Genomic DNA, 20336 nt, shown 5'->3' on the forward strand with positions numbered 1-20336 from the left:
ATAGAAGTCGAAGGGACCTCGAGAGGTCATCTAGTCCAGTCTCCTGCACTCAAGGCAGGACTAAGTATTATTTGACCATCCCTGACAGGTGTTTGTCCAACCTGCTCTTAAAAATCCCCAATGATGGAGATTCCACAACCTCCCTAGGCAATTTATACCAGCGCTTAACCACTTTGACAGTTAGGAAGTTTTTCCTAATGTCCAACCTAAACTGCCCTTGCGGCAATTTAAGCCCATTGCTTCTTGTCCTATCCTTAGGAGTTAAGAAATTTTTTTTCTCCCTCCTCCTTGTAACAACCTTTTATGTACTTGAAAATTTATGTCCCCTCCGTCTTCTCTTCTCCAGACTAAACAAACCCAATTTTTTCAATCTTCCCTCATAAGTCATGTTTTCTAGACCTTTAATAATTTGTTGTTCTCTGGACTTTCTCCAATTTGTCCACTTCTTTCCTGAAATGTGGCACCCAGAACTGGACACAATACTCCAGTTGAGGCCTAAGCAGTGCGAAGTAGAGCGGAAGAATTACTTCTCGTGTCTTGCTTCCAATACTCCTGCTAATACATCTCAGAATGACGTTTGCTTTTTTTGCAACAGCATTACACTGTTGACTCATATTTAGCTTGTGATCCACTATGACCCCCAGATCCCTTTCTGCAGTACTCCTTCCTTGGCAGTCATTTCCCATTTTGTAGGTGTGTAACTGATTGTTCCTTCTTAAATGGAGTACTTTGCATTTGTCCTTATTAAATTTCATCCTATTTACTTCAGACCATTTCTCCAGTTTGTCCAGATCATTTTGAATTTTAATCCTATCCTCTAAAGCACTTGCAACCCCTCCCAGCTTGGTATCATTAGCAAACTTTGTAAGCGTACTCTCTATGCCATTATCTAAAATCATTGATGAAGATATTGAACAGAACTGGACTCAGAACCGATCCCTGCGGGACCTCACTTGTTATGCCCTTCCACCATGACTGTGAACCACTGATAGCTACTCTCTGGGAACAATTTTCCAACCAGTTATGCACCCACCTTATAGTAGCTCCATCTAGGTTGTATTTCCCTAGTTTATGACATGGCATGTATTAAACCAGAAAACTGTCAACCATTTAAATGAAGACATTCAAGAGTCAGGAAAACATTTTTATTACCAAATATGTCAGCTCTACACAATAAAACATACATTGCTTCATTCTTTCCTTATTAGTGCCATTCTGCCTTTCCATAAGCTTTCAAGCCATGTTAAGACAGCTATTTAAAAGAGAATTCTTAATTATTTATTCTGACCTATTCTCCAGAATACATTTGTTTTTCAAGTAGTCAGTCTAACACCCTGTATTTAAAAGGATAATTTTGGGCAAGCTGTAAGGGGGGGTGCAGGGCCAAGAAATTGTTTGGCTCTCCATTCAAGTTGTTAATGATTAAACAAAAAATAGCATTGACTAGAAATCTGCATAACTCCACATGCCAAACGCTCACTTTCAAGCAAACAGTGAAGTAACTCAGTTATTTTAAGACCTGTTTTTCCCCTCCCCCCCTTTTGAATTTGGACAAAAGCTATATTCTATATATTGTCACGTATTGCACTTATGTAGCAGATATTCACACATTGTCCAATAAATCAGATATCAGTAACAAAATTAACGTAATGTGCTAGTGTTTCCTCCCTCTTTATCTACCACAACGGCTCTAAATTTTAACAAGTTAGCTTTGATAAAATGTAAGCCAGTGACATAGTATGGTGCACACGCTCTCTCTCTCACACACACACGCACACTTTTAGTTACAAATTATTGCTTTCTAGAGCATGATGTTTTTAAGATACCAGTAACATTCAGAAAATGGAATGGAAACAATGGAAAATGAAGTCTCGTTAGACAACTACAGTACTTTGCTGCAATTCAAACTGTCACATTAGGAGCAGATGTATTTTTGATCTTGAAGATGTTGGAGTATTAATATGGGCCTTCATCTTGCACACACATACACAGCTGTTTAAAGTTAAACAGGTGAACAGTCCCATTACTTTCAATGGAGTATTCATCTACTTAAAATTAAGCCTGTAAGTGTTCACAGGATCAGGCCCTTAGTATTGATGTTATTTTTGTACATGTACAAGGCAATGACATTTTGTGCATGCAAACTGCAAAAATCCCAATGTATTTGATAGTGAAAAAACAAGCACACAATGAGGAATGTAACCTCGTGCGGGAAGCCACGTTCACATTAAAATATTAATTTGAGATTCACAAAGAGAGGCTTGCCTGCTGAATGCAGATAGCCTGCGGGGGGGAAAAATGCACATTTGGCTACAACAGTCTAATGGCTTTACTGCAACAAGATATGGTGTGACTGCTCCTTGCCAAGCCACTTCTTTTACATACTGTGACAGAAGACTGTATTGCAAGCCAGAGATAGCAAAATTAAGATTTAAGGCAGAATTTTCAAAAACTCCCTTAAGTACCTTTGAAAATCCAACCCCAAGTCTTGAGCTCACAAAGAACTTTTTAAAAAATGATAAACTGTGAAACTGTTAATAAATTGCATCAAAACAAGACAGTGCAGCTTATGAGTTCGTAAGCATTCATAGCCAGGCAATACAACTTTGCACTATGCAGTTTATGACATTAAACAAGAGTGAGCACAAGCAATGTTTTTTTCAAAAAAACCCAAACAAACCTAGATCAAGATCTTAAAATTCAGCTCTTGCAAAAACAGTCTATATGAAGTACAAAGTAGAACAAATGGTTAGTTTGAGGTACAAGTCAACCACACACTTGGGAAATTAAAAAGTTAAAGTGAACACCCTAGGTCCTTAGCTCATGTCCGTCTGTTTCCTCCTCCTCAGAAAACAAGCATGAAATGAGGTCAGCCTGAATTCTAAATGTACTTTGATATACACTTTAAGGGTGGTGATAAAACAGGTTTAAAAACAGTGTTTAAGCTAGTGTAGGGCATATTTAGGCACCACATGAATTTAGATTTTAAATCTAAATAATTTGCCAGATTAAATGTTAGGATTTTGCTAGGAATAAAGTTTTGAAAGAGTGAATGGCAAGAAATTGTAGCACTTAACAGAGCTCCTTCTACAGTTCCTGTCCAGATGATCAATTTCAAATAATTCCCTTCAGAGCAGTTACATGTCTGTCTACAACCCAGAGTCACATTTTCAGACTCCACCCACAATCTTAACATTAAAAGAGTTGGTTCTTCAAATCGTACTTCCACCTGTGTCATGACTGAGTCTCAAAATTGCCTGATAACATGAATGATTAGGACCAGATCCTGCTCCCACAAAGGTTACTAAGTTTTGCCCTTGATATCCAGGGGAGCAAGACCAGGCCTCCAATATTCCTTGGAAAAAGTGAGCACAGCGTAACGCAAATGTGTCTAGTTATAGCAACAGCCCACCATTGTTAGTATGTTTGGTTTCTAAAACGCACAGCCTTTTGACAGCAATATAGTATTGGTTCACTCAGGCAGACCTAGATCAAACCAGAACTAAACCTTGATTATAATGGCTTGAACTGAAATTTCAGTTCAAGACTGGTTTCTTGGAAAGGAAAGTATGGAGCTCACTTCTGAACTCTTGGAGTTTCCAGAAGGTGAATAATTCTCCCCCTTTTCCTGCACAGTATGATATTTGTTTAAAAAAAACAGAAGCAAACACTTAAAGGTCACTTAAATCAAGATTCAGGTCATCTTATTTATAAATCCTGGAAAACAGGGATCAAGGAAGAAAGTGCTGTAACATTTAGCTATAGCAGTACTAAGTGTTGCTTTAATAAGTGAACAAATTAGTTTTAACTGCAAAACATTAGTAACATTTTTCATTGTTTTTATGACTGAAGGCAGAGCACCTTCATAGATATAGAACAAACTATATTTTCAATTTCTACTTTGCATTAATTTGATCAGCTACAGTGAAAAATCCTGCCTACTTTACTCACTATATTTGAAGTCTTTACAAGAAGTTAAAAATAAAATCAAATTAACATTTAAAAACACTGACTCCATTAGTGTAAATACTGCTGGGGGAAATATTACATTGTAGCTTTTGATTCTTATAGGTCTTGAATTGACTCTTCCTTACCAAATACTCCCTTTGCCCAAAACAAGTTGTCTCAGTCAGATAAGAGTATTTTTAGCTTCCCATTTCCTCCACACCCCTCCCCTTAGAAACTTTTACATTTTGAATACATCTATTTTCTAACGTAAGTTGAGCAAACAAGATTCCAGGAGGATAAATGTGTTTCAACATCAGGCTCTACAATTATAGCCAAACAGATTTTTCCCATGGGACAGATCAATTTATCATCTGTTTTATCTTGTCTGGCAGTGATTTTGTAAGCCAGAAGAAATTCTATGTTAAATTTTCACAAGGGTCACTTAAGATTTGAGATGGTTACTGCTGTACAGGTCAGTTTGAAATCCAGGGCTTTGATAATATTTTGAACAGGGTGTGAAGGAGATGTCTCATCTATGCCTTTTAACAGACCTCTCTATTGCACCAAAATTCTCACTGTCCAACATATTTTTCACTTTTAGTCACATTCAAAATTGGATTTTTTTCTCCTTGCTTTTTTTTTTTTTTAAAATAGTTTAAAGCTCATGGAACAAGTTAGTTTGACAGAACTAGAAGTGAAGTAGGTAGGTGCAGCACAGACAGAGGGAGAGTGCAGGCTTGCTACACAGTCTTGCTAATAGACCACAAGTCTGTTCCAGAAGGACATCATCAACCATTTAAGTGAGATTAAGAATAGTTCAATCTATGAATTCAAACCTTGACCTCCCTGCAAGGACTGTGAGTTGTGTTGGTGATTTCTGGCCAACGGACACCTGTTCAGAGAGCATGAACATATTCACCTTTCAGTTACTACCTATGTGAGCTAGATAAGAACAGGTAACTTAGAGGAGAGAGTTTCCATCTTCCATTGCAAGTTTAAGCCAGCCAGGCCTCTCAAATCGATTTTAGTACTCCTCTGAAGTGGAGTCTTGAACTGGATCATGAGAACTTCTCTTGGACAGAAAGCCATTTAACACTCGCCATGCAAAGAATCTGGTAGGTGGTAGGATGGGGAGATCAGAAATGGGACTGATGCAGTTAGCTTCTGTCAGTTGAGGCCAACTGCATCCATCCTTTAATTCCTATTGCAGACTGATTTGAGAATATTTCCCATTATGCTCTATGTAAAATTCACTTAAATATACATTATACATATAAGCAATGCACAAGATGAAAGAGTTGGAGAGAAAGCATTTAACGCTTCACACTTCATGTATTTCACAAAGTTACAGTAATTTTCAGGTAATCATTTTACATTCATAACCATTTCTGCACTGTGTAAAAGTAATCCTGGCTAGAATCTGTCAAAGTATACAGAGGGTTTTTTTGCACAGAACAATCAAATATGTACAAGACAAGAAAACAATGTTTTATAAAAATGTTGAATGCATAATTAAAGGTCCTTGTATATTTAAAAGCGTTAAACTGTGTACAAATTAGATAAAAAACTTGGGCTTACTGGATGTTTCAAACATACTTTTGTATATTAAGATAATGTCCTGAATCTAGAAAGTTTAATCTAAACTATAATTCTATTCATGTGAAAAGCATTTTAATACTTTCTGTATAGACAAAAAAAATCAGGACTCGTGATCTCTGAACTTGTGCTCTCAGAGAAGGGCTCAGTGCTTCCAGTGACAATATGTGTAGGAAAGTCTCTGTGGAGATTGTGTATTTCATTTTTAAAAAATTAGATACAGGTCAATATGATGATTTCCAAGGTTCTGGTGAATTTTTCTTATGAACAACTGGCTTGACCAAAAGAAGGACTAGAAATGTAATCAAACGATCTCCAATTGTGTGGCTGTGGTTGTTCACAAACATCAGAAAGCTAGGAGATATCTGCATGAAATACACAATGAATTTGAATGTTATTTATGAACATAGGTTTTGCTCTGCTCTTATTCATTGTTTCCTTAACATGAAGTCTATCATTTCTTTGAATAAAGTGAATAGTAACGAACAGTGAAAACTGAATTTTTGGAAGCCTCCATATCATGCAAATTTACTACTTTACATACAAACACTATAGCTTTTTTTTTTTTTTTTTTTTTTTTTTTTAAACACACACACAAAGAGGGAGGGACACATTTCACTAAAATATGAATCCTAGTTTATTCAACAAAGCACAATCCTTAGGTTATCAGATCATCATGTTGGGCTTTAGCAACCCCACTAATGAATCTGTATGGGTAACCCTTAACTAGCTGAAATGTTTCATCTGGTTTAAAATGGCTGTGGTGGATTCTGCGCTAGATGCAAGGAGAAAAAGTTACCCGGATGCTGTAGCAGCAAAGCTACAGCAGGTGAAGATTTACATGTAGAAGGTAATTATGCCCAGGGGATACCCCGCCTTTTTGCACATGGAAAGGGCTGATCAAAAACTGCATTTGTTGGGGATGGAACATAATCACTTTCCCCCTGATTCTATATCTAGTTTTAAAACCCAAATCCCACTTGGCATCTGAGACCAGCGTTGCCAAATTCATGTTTTATCCCAAGATGCAACTTTGGGAATAAGATTCTTTAAAGAGGTTCTTTCCCCTAAGTCTTCACCCCTCACTTTCTTCCGAAGACTACTTACTCCAGCACCACTGGCAATGCACTGTGGTTTTAGAAGAACTGGGATGTAGGCTGCCTACGCAGCAAGTGCCAGTTGTGGGTAAAAGTGCCTTAGATAGGCAAGTGTTGTCAGGGAACCAAGAGACCATTTTAAGTCAGTAAGTGACATTAAGTGTTCTGTGATGATTACAGAACGAGTACAGTTTTCGAAGGAGGAGAATGTATTGACAGCTGGCAAGGTGCCGATACAAATGAGTTAAAGGCAGTAATAGTAATCGGACATCCAAGTAATATCCTAGTGTTCTTTATCCTTACCGTCTCTTCTAAGGAAGTCTAACTGCTGGGACCTTTAAATGAAAATCCATTTTTTGGGCATTGTCCTTGCCGTGCCATTTGTGTGTACAAGTCCATCCTCTGCTGCATGCTAGAATGCAAGTTAAGATGTACATGATCAGAAGCAGGGCACAAATTTTCAACTGAAACAGGAAAAGGCAGACATAATTTTTGTTAAAGCTCAGGGCATGTTTCAGACTACAGATTTACAAATCTAAGTATTTGTAATGCTCCCTGTCACCATGGTATCAGAGTGCAAAAAACAACTCAGCAACAGCAGTGATGCTGAAGAATCAGCTTCATCTAATAACCTAAAGGACTGGTAAACAAACAGAACGGTTGTCAAACAAGGTTGGTCAGTTGGGACCTGTCTCAAATAAAAGGCTTGGACAATCTCAAGAGAACATCTTCAGAAAATAAAGACAGACTGTCTAGGAAAGCCATTTACCTATCAACAAATGCAATACAAATGTAACAAGGGGATAGCCACCACCAGGTTATCAGATATGTGATTCAGCAATGTACACGTGTTTGCAACATTCTCTGAAAGGAAAAGTTGAGAACTTGGCCGCTAGGTGGAGCCTTACAGACGGTTCACCACCATAATTTATTGTAGCATGCATTAACAAATCTTTATATTGAGTGAAACTAAAGATACCACCTTCTTGTCCCACCTCCCTCCTCTAGGGAAAACTATATATAAATTCGAAGAGAAAAAACCTTACAATAATGTCCTCCCTATATATCTGCTTGTGTCTCAAGTCAACCACACTCATCTGTTCCGCCAGCAACACTTCACATCAGTTTGTCCACTTTGCCAGGTCCACGAGTACCTTCACACTTTCTTCCACTACTCCTATTGCAAAGACGTCCTCCTCAAACTAATTCACAAAACCTACCAGGACCGCCATCAAAAAATCTCTCCTCAAGATTCATTTTTACCAAGATGCCTACAGTAAAGCTACTTGCAGGGATTATCAATCTTTTTTTTTTTTTAAAGTGTATATAAACGAAACACATGACTCAAAGCCTACAAATTATAGACACAAGCTTGTCTATTGAGCCATGTACTTCCCTCATTGTTACCCTTCTTTCCCCATTCCTTCAGAGTGTTTTACCTGCTTGAATCTTTTCTTCCTTTAGGGGCACCTGATCATCTCGTCTATGTAGCACTAAAAGTGAATTATTCAGCAGGGATGGCACTTAGACCATTATTAAAACAGCAGGTAAGATCCATAAAGCAATATAGAATGTATGTACAGGGTCACACTATGGGAGAGGGATCTTCAAGAGGTTTCACCAAGCAATCTACCAATAGAAGTTAAACTCAGAGTATTAAACATACAGGGACTGGAAGATGAATAATAAGAAGTAGGTTAATCTCATGACCAAGGGATTAATGTGCTTTTTGCAAAAATTATTCATATCATGGCTTCATGTCTGGAAAGCTGGTAGCTCTTCAGCACAGCGCTTAGCACTTCTACCTTCTGATGTAGCCCATTTCCAGGTTATTGATGTCCAGTGAAAGAGCTATTGACTGAACAGTTCAGCTGAGAAGGTATCTGAACGATTTTGTTCTAGTAATCCAGTACAAGAGTTATATAAAGGTGGTCAATTATTTCAGTTTAAGATCACATTCTACATAAATAGTAGCAGTATTACTGTTCAGATCTACCAATAAATGATACTTTATATAGCACCTACATTCGTTTGTAATCCCATTCTCAAAAATCGAGTGTTTAGTTTTACAGAGGTGTGCTGGAGGGGGTTTAAAAATAATCAGATTAACCAGGGTATTCAGCAGACAAAACCTTTTCCCCCCCAGTGCGTATGGTGCTATGTAAATCACAGCTATTGTTTCCTGCTTCAGTGGAATACTCCAAGCTGGATCACTCCATGTTGTCACAATAAATTTATGGGAGCAAGAAGCGAGCTCAAGCAGTCAGGTGCTGCTTTCAAGGAGTATTATATACCTTAGATGGAATAATGTTATTTAAAAAGAAAAGTTTAAAACCAGTATTCCTAGTTAAGCTATTTATCTGGGAGTAAAGAGAAATCCTGCCTTCCCTCCACCAAAACATTTCAGAATCATGTGGCTTTATGCTTTCCTCTCCAGCATTTAGCATGAGCCATTAATGACACAGGATATTTCATCTGACAGATCTTTGTGTTCTGATTTGGCAATTCCTACAGTATTCTTTATGCACTAAAGTAGCCGATATTATGTATGAAATTCCAGGGTACATTCATGTGCACGCTATTGATTTATGCTGATTAGGTTACACTCATTGTCTCATGGAATGAAGGGGTTTCTCCCATAAACTATTAACTGAATAGCTTAGTGGCACTACCTTGATTAACATTATCCCTTTAGCCAGAGTGGTCAAAAGCTACAAGAATGTGTGAAATCTTTTGCTATTCTGAACTGTAAAATTATCTTAAATGCACAAAAAGGGAGTAATACAAGATTATTTATGCTATAGGATTCCGTTCACCGTTGCAGAACTTGCATACAAACAGAACACTGTCATCTCCTCCTCTCCCCTTTAAGATTTCACAGAAAATAGCATATAGCATGATAGATTTTCTAGTTCAGTTCAGGGAGGAACCAGAACGACTAAACCTTGAGCTATGGTTTTGCTGCAAAAGAGGCGTGCTTTTTTACATCAAGAGCTCTATTCCTAATCCTACTGGGGACAAAGTACAGATAGTTTTTACACTGCCATAGCTAGTCAAGATAAAACTACCTATGGTTTGCCTCCACTAGGATTTTAAAACGAGATAGCTCTCTCACTTTTTTGCAGTGAAGACAAAGCCCAGGTCTTAACTAGGAAAAGCAGAGGAGAGTGTAGGTTGACCTTAGCTAACTAAGCCAGCTCTTTCTCAGGCTGTCTCTATACTACAGGCATTGCAGTGGCACTGCTACCATGCCGTAGGTCTGCCTCTGTAGCGCCAGTAGCTTAAGTCCTTCTTACCGCAACAGAGCGGTTTTAGCATTGCTGTTGACCACCACCTACCCAAGCGGCAGTAGCTGCTTCAGTGGAAGCATTCTTCTGTCAACCTAGCTAGACCTATACCAGGGGTTAGGGTTGACATATCTACAGCCTTACGGTGGATGAAAGGTAAGACCTTAGCTCAGGTTTAGGTCTTGTCTACATGGGAAAGTTTTACCAGTTAAAAAACAGTTTTATACCAGTACAACTCCCTGCGTGCACACCTCAACAAAAAAAGTATAATTTTCCCATCCAGACATGTCCTTAGTCAGCCCTAAACAATAGTTTTAACTGCACACCGCCAGCTCAGCTGGACCTAAAGTTGACCATTTCCTAGGCAAAACAGCCTCATCTTAAAGAATCTCAGTACTCTCATGCTGAAGACGAGTCAGGATGAACCCTCTCCTCTGATGTAACAGTACCAGCATCCAGGAGGAACAAGCACTTGCATGTTTTATATGGAGGCAGGAAGGTTATGCAGCAACACCGCAACTCGACATATACATAAAACCTTCTTGCAGAATATAATTTTAAGACTAGCTTTTGGCCATAAGAGAGGAGGCGCCTTATCAACTAAGCTGCAGTACAGAGATCTTCCTAAAGGTTTGCACAAAAATCTGATTTAAACAGAAAGATGCTTTTCAGGTGAGTAATAGCAGAATTGAAGAGTAGAGGATACCATCTCCACTGCAGATCCTTTCTTGTGAGAGTAGGTCATTCACCTTGGCTCTAATCAATAGTGTCTAAACTAGCCTTTTCCAGCAGTGTTTTGGAAATTGCAGTAATCTACAAGGATTCCCAAAACAAAAACAGGATTCCTTTTTAAGAGGCAATTTCTGAAGTGTTAACATCCAAGTTTTTACATGCCCCCAAACTGGATTTTACTATGCAGACCGCATTTACATGCCCAAATCAGGTAGATAATACCTGAAGGGTTTCCCCAACTTTCATCATGTGGATTTTCCTTATATAGAAATATTTTAATAGGGGACCACCTCCTCTCCCATTAGCAACTACAGAATTGCTCACATGGAAAGAGGATTAGGAAAGTATTTATTATAATTGCAGTTGTCTTTGAATCTAGTTTAAACACGTGGAAACAGGGAGCAGTCAACATCATTTGATCAACCAGCTCTCTGCAGACCTCCAGATAATGCTCTGTGGACAAAGAGGGAAACTGCAGGTCTACCAAATTTGCTGCCAACTAGACATGGAGCTATTGATCACTACCCGTTGAGCCCGACGATCTAGCCAGCTTTCTATCCACTTTTTAGTCCATTCATCCAGCCCATACTACTTTAACTTGCTGGCAAGAATACTGTGGGAGACCATATCAAAAGCTTTGCTCAAGTCAAGGAACAACAACATGTCCACTGCTTTCTGCTCATCCACAGAGCCTGTTATCTTGTCATAGAAGGCAATTAGGTTAGTCAGGCATGACTTGCCCTTGGTGAATCCATGCTGACTGTTCCTGATCACTTTCCTCTCCTTTAAGTGCTTCAGAATTGATTCCTTGAGGACCTGCTCCATGATTTTTCCAGGGATTGATGTGACGCTGACTGGCCTGTAGTTCCCAGGATCCTCCTCCTTCCCTTTTTAAAAGATGGGTACTACACTAGACTTTTTCCAGTCATCTGGGTCCTCCCCCGATTGCCATGAGTTTTCAAAGATAATGGCCAATGGCTCTGCAAGCTGCCAACTCCTTTAGCACCCTCGGATGCACCACATCCGGCCCCATGGACTTGTGCTCGTCCAGCTTTTCTAAATAATCCTGAACCACTTCTTTCTCCACAGAGGGCTGGTCACCTCCTCCCCATACTGTGCTGCCCAGTGCAGCAGTCTGGGAGCTGACCTTGTTCGTGAAGACAGAGGCAAAAAAAAAAAAAAAAAAAAAAGCAGCACTGAGTACATTAGCTTTTTCCACATCCTCTGTCACTAGGTTGCCTCCCCCATTCAGTAAGGGGCCCACACTTTCCTTGACCACCCTCTTGTTGCTAACATACCTGAAGAAACCCTTCTTGTTACTCTTAACATCTCTTGCTAGCTGTAACTCCAAGTGTTATTTGGCCTTCCTGATTTCACTCCTGCATGCCCGAGCAATATTTTTATACTCTTCCCTGGTCATTTGTCCAATCTTCCAATTCTTGTAAGCTTCTTTTTTGTGTTTAAGATCAGCAAGGATTTCACTGTGAAGCCAAGCTGGTCGCCTGCCATAATTTACTATTCTTTCTACACATCAGGATGGTTTGTTCCTGCAACCTCAATAAGCATTCTTTAAAATACAGCCAGCTCTCCTGGACTCCTTTCCCCCCTCATGTTATTCTCCCACAAGATCCTGCCCATCAGTTCCCTGAGGGAGTCAAAGTCTGCTTTTCTGAAGTCCAGGGTCCATATTCTGCTGCTTTCCTTTCTTCCTTGTGTCAGGATCTGGAACTCAACCACCTCATGGTCACTGCCTCCCAGGTTCCCATCCACTTCTGCGTCCTCTACTAATTCTTCCCTGTTTGCGAGCAGCAGGTCAAGAAGAGCTCTGCCCGTAGTTGGTTCCTCAGCACTTGCATCAGGAAATTGTCCCCTACGTTTTCCAAAAACTTCCTGGATTGTCTGTGCACTGCTGTATTGCTCTCCCAGCAGATATCGGGATGATTGAAGTCCCCCATGAGAACCAGGGCCTGCAATCCAGTAACTTGTTAGTTGCCTGAAGAAAGCCTTGTCCACTTCATCCCCCTGGTCTGGTGGTCTATAACAGACTCCCACCATGACATCACCCTTGTTGCTCACACTTCTAAACTTAATCCAGAGACTCTCAGGTTTTTCTGCAGTTTCATACCGGAGCTCTGAGCAGTCATTCTGCTCTCTTATGTACAATGCAACTCCCCCACCTTTTCTGCCTTGCCTGTCCTTCCTGAACAGTTTATATCCATCTATGACAGTACTCCAGTCATGTGAGTTATCCCACCAAGTCTGTTATTTCAATCACATCATAATTCCTTGACTGTGCCAGAACTTCCAGTTCTCCCTGCTTGTTTCCCAGGCTTCTTGCTTTTGGGTATAGGCACTTAAGATAACTCGCTGATTGTCCTGCTTTCTCAGTATGAAGCAGGATTCCTCCCCTCTTGCGCTCTCCTGCTCGTGCTTCCTCCTGTTATCCCACTTACCTCAGGGCTTTGCATCCAGCTCAGTTCAATTATTAACAAACATATAACAGAACACTCCATCTTCAACGATCCCCAAAGCTCAAGCTACATATACCATTTAGGGTTACCAAGCTTCCTTCAATTTCGAACAGTCACCTCCTTGAGAGGGTTCCAACACCGACAAGTCTAGCTTTCAGAGGACTAAAGGGTTTTGAACTATCCTCTGGGTTGACACAAGGACAGGCTGTTTTGTCATATCACAGCACCAGTGGCAACGTGTGCACGTTTGGCTTGCAGTATAAACAAAGTGCAGTGTCTGTAAGCACTCAGTATGGAAATGCAGTTCAATGGCAGGAAAACACATTGTAACAGTTTTAAGCATACAAAACTACATCAACAGTTTGTGGTGCACAGTAGTACACCACTTCCAGCTTAGAACACAGTGAATTTCATATAGGCATAATGAAATTGCTGAAGTTAACATTTGGCTGGAACACTTGTGGTAGCACTCTACACTCTTACAAAACCTGCCCTAAGATCTTTAAACGACCAGAAGGGAATAGAACTATATATTTTTCCATCCAAACAGGAACATTTATATCAATATTTCAGAAGGATGGTTGACTTAATAGGAAACTGTACAGACTACTTTGAACAGTGATTAAGATGGCCCTGTGAAGCCTTTTACAATTACTCCAGCTTTGCAAGCAGGCTATTTAACACTTTCAGAATTGGGCCATACGTTAGTGTCTATATTAGTTGACCATCTAGTTTAGTGTTTTACCTGCAACACAAGATGACAAGCCATACTAGGCCACTATTTCTTAGAGATTTGACCTCAATATAGACCAGAAATAATATAACAAATGGATTTTGAAAGCTATTTAGTTCTAGAGCAGGAGCTAGTGATGCTTTTGGAATCAAGCTCTTTCCAATAAATTGTACAGCCATCTATCTGGACTTCCATATCTGCCTTTTAAACATGGATACCTACACAAAATTATTCTCCACAACAGCTGCCCCTCTTCCTATGTTTTTTGACACTAGCTTACCAACCCATATTTTGAGATCAGACCAACTGCCCTTCCAAAACACAGAGACGTCATTAGAAACTGATGCACCATCCAAATTGGTTATAAACATTTTCTAGTTAATGAAATGTCATGGCATATCTAATGGACACTGCATCTCCCACTATTGCTTAGTGCATAACTACTATCCCTCTGTATAGGATAAACAGAATTGGAAAACAAAAAAAAGTGACAGGAATGGAGCCAGTAGTACTTCTCTGCCTGTATTGTGGGAATGCTCTGATTGAATAATTTTTGGAACCCTAGCAGCCTGCCATTGGGGAATATTTAGGGAAGAGTGAGTATTGCTGGGTGCTTCTTGAAAGGTACATCCAACTGTGATTGGGAAAAAAAAAAGTCTCATTCTCTAGAGACTAAAATTAGTCAATAAGCATGTAACCTGCAGGAGGGGTTTCTAGCCCCCAGTTACAGTACTCTTCCCCCCTCCCGCCCCCAGCTACAGGAGTTCTCTTAATATATCAGAAAAAGAGACTGGAGATCACACATTGGAACATGGAATCTTCACTTAACACCGTTCACAGATTGTTAGTGAAGAGGAATTTCTATAGAAGAGCAGAAGGAAGAGCCATCTTCAAACTGAACCTTGCAAAAAAAACGAGTACAAAATTGTAGAAACTTCTAAGTCTAACTTCATGAACACCACGACCAATATCAGTCACAAGTACTTTTATGTTGTCATCATTGCTACGTAACATTTAATGTTTGTTGCAAGATGTTGTGGAAGTTTCACACTCTTACGGAACCACATCACACAAAGTGACAGATGCAGCATCTATTTTAAAAACCAAAACCAGCCACCGTCTCATGCTGAATGATGCAATTTAGATAGCTGCTATCGTCTTCCTCACAAGTCATTTTTCTCCATTGAATATTTAGAAGTGGGGATTGGTTCTGATGCCCTTTAGATGAACATAAATATGCTTTGCACTTACAGACTTTATACCTCAAAGTCAGTCTAGTATTGGCCACGTTCTAGAGATTAGCAAAATTGGCAGAGATTGATTTACCCCCAAGTCGCACAAGAAGTCAGTGGCAAACCTTGGGTTTCTCCTTAAGAACAAGGGCATCCTTCCTCCATGATTAGCTATTGGAAGTACAGCTGTTCTTTATCATTAATGCTTTGCTAGTGTGCAGACTAACTGAGATCAGGGTCTCAACATGCTGGCTGCTATATGAACATAAGATATGGTCTGCAAGGTATTAGTTTAAGATGCTGATAATCTTCAAAAGCATTTAACTACTATAGTTCTTCCCATAAATTTGTTTCTTCTTCCGAGGAATGCAATAGTGAGGGAGCACCATGGCTACGATACTTTTTCCACGCTCTGCTTTAACAGGAAATTCTGTGATGAATTCCAGTTTCCTGATCTACAAGTACCAAGAGCAAACCTGACTTTCAGCTGAAGACGACCAATTGTGACAGTAGAAGTTTAACAAAAACTCATGACTTCTACCCCTCCTGATGACTTGTCAGTCTCTGAACATTGGTCCTTCATCACCTAGCATTTGATTTAATGGAAAACTCCAGTAACAAAAACAGGCTCTTATCCTCTCTGATGCCAACCACTAGAGAGAGACATCATGCTGTCCAAAACAGTGTATTAAGCATGTTCATAAATAAGTAACCACAGCCCTTGGATGCTTGTGTTATACTAATTTGAAAAAAGATTTAAGTTTACAAGCATCATCCAGCTTTTTGAAAGGGATTTATTTTAAACTCAGGAAACAAATGTGTTATAAACAACTAGGTATACTTGCTCTTATTTTGGTCAGTGGCACAAGAATTTACAAGGCAAGAAGCTATTCTCACTGTGTGAGAAGAAGTGAATTGTGTTTAAAACGTAGGTCTGATTAAGATGAGTACATGGAGTGCTCCGGAGTTGCTGAATCTGTAGGGAGAGGAGGCTGTGCAGTCACAGCTCTGATCCAGCCATAGGAACTTTGCTCCTGCCATAGTTGAGCAGGGGCATGAAAGGGACGCACAGCAGTGCCACACTAAGATCAAGAAGCTGAGGCAGGTGTACCAGAAGGCAAGGGAGGCCAACCATATCTCAGTTGCGGCGCCGAAAACAAGGAACTGCATCCCATCCTTGGTGGCAACTCCACTTCCACCACCAAGAGCCCTGTGGATATTTCGGTTGGATTGGTGGTAGCAGCCAGTGGAGTCAATCCTGAGGATGAAGTGGTGGACAAGGACATTGATTTGGAGGAAGATGTGGGACAGGCAATAGGCTTGTCTAGTGGTGTGGAGAGCCAGGACATCTTTTTGACTCTGGAGGGATCTAGCCAGTCCCAACAGTCCAGGTCTGGCGTGCCTCAAGGAGAAGAGGGGAGCTCCAGTACGTACTCATTTTTCTTTGAAAGAGCACGGTTACGTAAGGTAGAGGTGTCCTTTATTTTGTTACATGATGCACAGGAGATAAGGGATCGAAATTAACACCACTAGATACCGTTTGATTTTGGTTTGCATTCCCCCATGCAGCTACGCAGTGGGAGACCTGCGGAAAAGTTGGTTAATACACACTGAAATCTCCCAGGAATCTTCCACAGAGATCTCTAGGAAGCTTTTCTGGAGATACTCTGCAATCCTCTGCTGAAGGTTTCTTGGCAGAGCTGCTTTGTTTCTTCCCCTGCTGTAGGAAACTTTGCAGCGCCGATTACTTCTGGAGGAACAAATGCAGCACACAGGCAAGCAGCACACATACCCATTCTGAAGGTGCACGCATGCAGGAGATGCACCCTCGCATCTTCGTTTACCCTCACCAGTGTGCAATTCAGCTTCGATCGCCCCTGCCTGTGTAAAACTGTGCCACTATTCAGAATAGTATCGGTAGGTGCTTGTATTGATGCCCTTCTGAAGCCACCCAGACCCTGTCTTGTCTTGCACGCTCTTTCCTCACAGCCCAAACTCACCATGGTTAATGTTCTGGCCATGCTGCATGTTTGCCAAGTGAGAAAGAGGTGTATGTAACTTATGATTCAATATTGAGTGCACACACAACACTGACTGTATATTGTTTCTTTTGCTTCTGCCTTTGAGGGCCAGCTCCTACACACTGGCAGAGTGCCTCCATCAGATAAGGAGGTGAACGAGGAGGAGGAGGAGGAGGAGTAGTAAGGAGGACAGGTTTTAGGAATTGCTGCAATTGTCAGATCAGGCAGATAGTGAGCACAGACCATGGAGAGAGAAACTACAACTGGATAGGCAAGAGAGAAGACCGGGTCAGGAGTGGATAATAAAGCTCATGGAGGACCAACCAGAGATGCTGTTGTCCCTGATTGCGCTGCAGGCAGAACACATGCATGCTCGACCCCCCATGCAGCCCATAGAGAACTGTATTCCTTGCCCTCCCCAAACTCTGCCTATACATTCCTCTCATGTTCGCTGCCCATTGCAGTACCCTTTGCACTTCTCCCCAGGGAGATTTTCCATAATGACAGCTGGACTTGCACACAGCTGTGAGATCCTTACTTCAGCGAGGGCTGCTAATTGTCATGTCCCTGTAAGAAATGTTAATCTGTGTATTGCTGTTCAGTAAAAAAAAATGTAGACTTACAAAGACAGTGATTCTTTATTTGTGACCTACAGTGTGGCTGCAACAGACATTCAAATACTGTGGCAATCGTCACATTTGCAGAGTACAGTTAATAGGCAGGAATCATTACAAGAGTCATTCAAGATGGCAAGTAAACAATGCTTGGCTCAATTCATTACAGAAAGACACACTCCTGGTGCTCATTGTCAAAATGATGTTTCCAACCCTCCCTGATTTGAATAGCACCTGCTGTGTCCCTCTAATTGTCCTGGTATCTGGCTGTTCAAAATCAGCTGCCAGGTGATCCACCTCAACCTTCCACCCCTGGGGAAGCTTTTCCCCCTTGGCTTCACAAACGTTACGCAGAACACATCAGGCTGCTATGATCATGGGAATATTTTCCTTACGGAGGTCTAACCTGCCAAAAGGACAGCGCCAACAACGCTTTCATCTGCCAAATGCACATTCTATGGTCATTCTGCACCTGCTGAGTCTGTTGTTGAAGTGCTCCTTACTGCTGTTAAGGTTTCCATTGTAAGGCTTCATGAGCCACAGGGTCTCCCAGGATCACTTTGGGCATTTCCACATCCCCTATTGGAATCTTCTGGTCTGGAAATAAAGACCCTGAATGCAGCTTTCTATACAGGCCAGTGTTCCTGAAGATGCATGCATCATGCACCTTCCCTGACCACCCTGCGTTGATGTCAGTGAAATGAGCCCAGTGATCCACCAGTGCCTGCAATGCCATAAAGAGGATGCCTTTTTCTCTTGATGTACTCCATCGCAAGATGGTCTGGGGCCAAATTTGGGATGTGCGCACCCATCTACTGCCCCACCATAGTTAGAGAAACTGACTGTCGCAAAGTCATCCACTATTTCACGCACATTGCCCAGAGACACAGTCCTTCGTAGCAGGAGATGATTAATGACCCTGCATACTTGCATCACCACAATCCTCATGGTGGACTTCACAACTCCAAACTGATTTGCAACTGACCAGTAGCAGTCTGGAATTGCCAGCTTCTTCACAGTGATCACCACTCGCTTTTCCACCCTTACGGCGGCCCTCATTTTGGTGTTCTTGTGCCACAGGGCAGGGGAAAGCTCGGCGCGCAGTTCAAGAAAGGCGGCTTTGCGCTTACAAAAGTTCTGCAGCCGCTGCTCATCATCCCAGACCTGCATCGCAATCCGATCCCACCACTCAGTGCTCGTTTCCCAACCCCAATAGTGACGGTCCACCGTGTGCAGCTCTCTGCAAATGACAATCTCAAATGGTTTCTTTCCATGGCATGCAGCAGGACAGGCAGAACGGATTCCTGTTCAGATTCGCAGCTCATGAAATACTGTATGATCAGACATATTGGGTTCAAAACATTTATCATGAGACTGGTGAGCAGTGCAGGATCCATGCTTTCAGGCAGAGAGGGTGGGTGCAAAGTGTACAGATACAGTTGAAAAATGGCACGAAATGCAAACTGGAAGCCCTTGGAATTATGGAATGGAGAAAACTGCATCATGGGGGCAGTGATCCTTCCCCATGATGCATTGCAATCCATTCCCAGAACTCCTAGTGGGACAAGGTGATGATTTGCATAGGGGGATAGCTATCCACAGTGCACTGCTCTCTGTCGGTGCTAAAGCACCAACTGTGGATGCGTTCCGCTGACACAAGGTGTGTTGTGTGAACATGCACAAGCCATGTCATTACAGCAGTTTATGATCAATGTAACAAATCAACTCAACTCTTACATGATTCTCTTATATATCACATCTGCATTCCCTTACAGTGACAAGCTTTTTTTATTATTAGAAACTATAGCACTAGTACAGGGGTCGACAACTTTCGGCGCACGGCCCACCAGCATATTCTGCTGGCGGGCCGTGAGACATTTTGTTTACGTTGATCGCCCACAGGCACAGCCCCCCGCAGCTCCCAGTGGCTGCCGTTCGCCATTCCCAGCCACTGGAGCTGCAAGGGGCCGTGCCTGCGGGCGGTCAACGTAAACAAAATGTCTTGCAGCCTGCCAGCAGCTTACGCCGATGGGCCGCGTGCCAAAGGTTGTCAACCCCTGCACTAGTACAGTGAAAGAAAGATAGTTGAAACTGTCTCCCTGAGGGGCTTGTGATCAGCACAAGAAAACTTGGAAGGTGGGGGCGGTATAGAGAAAAGAAAAAAAAGGGAGTAGAGCACTCTGTCAACGATAGAATCAGCCATTATAGAAATCCTCGACCTTGTCAACACAAGCTGTTGAACCTTTTGGTAGTAGGTCAAAGAGGCTTTCCTTATTTCCATAAATGCTCACTTACTAGATTTATGGGCCAATGTTTGGTCATTAGCTACTGACTCCTTATTGCTTTTCCATGTACGTGCATTTAAATATATAATTTAGCAGGGAGTAGACCCACTCCTTCCCCTTGCACTTACTTCACATTTGCTGGATTATTTTCTGTTACAGAAAACTTCATAAAAAAAAGGTTAAGATTACTCAAAGACCAAAAAAAGTACTTCATTTACAAAACCCAAGGGAGTAAGTCCTTATCCCCTCAGATAAATTCATATTTTTCCATAGGGTAGTTTCTGTTAGTGCACTAACTAAATATCTTCTAATATTTAGGA

The 20336-nt window shown here is 41.2% G+C and overlaps 1 protein-coding gene across 1 annotated transcript in view; it reads right to left on the reverse strand.

Annotated features, from left to right (window-relative positions):
- Positions 1-5365: 5365 nt before the first annotated feature.
- The window catches only part of ESRP1 (epithelial splicing regulatory protein 1), a 56374-nt gene continuing 41403 nt past the window's right edge, over positions 5366-20336 (reverse strand). Inside the window, exons 14-15 of the mRNA XM_074943005.1 lie at positions 6945-7053; positions 5366-5909 (exon numbers count right to left, since the gene is read on the reverse strand). Of these exons, the coding sequence (XP_074799106.1) occupies positions 6963-7053 (91 nt within the window). The 3' untranslated portion in view covers positions 5366-5909; positions 6945-6962. The remainder of the gene's footprint in view (positions 5910-6944; positions 7054-20336) is intronic.

The sequence above is a fragment of the Natator depressus genome, chromosome 2 (genome assembly GCF_965152275.1).
Source record: "Natator depressus isolate rNatDep1 chromosome 2, rNatDep2.hap1, whole genome shotgun sequence".
NCBI classification, from domain to species: Eukaryota; Metazoa; Chordata; order Testudines; family Cheloniidae; genus Natator; species Natator depressus.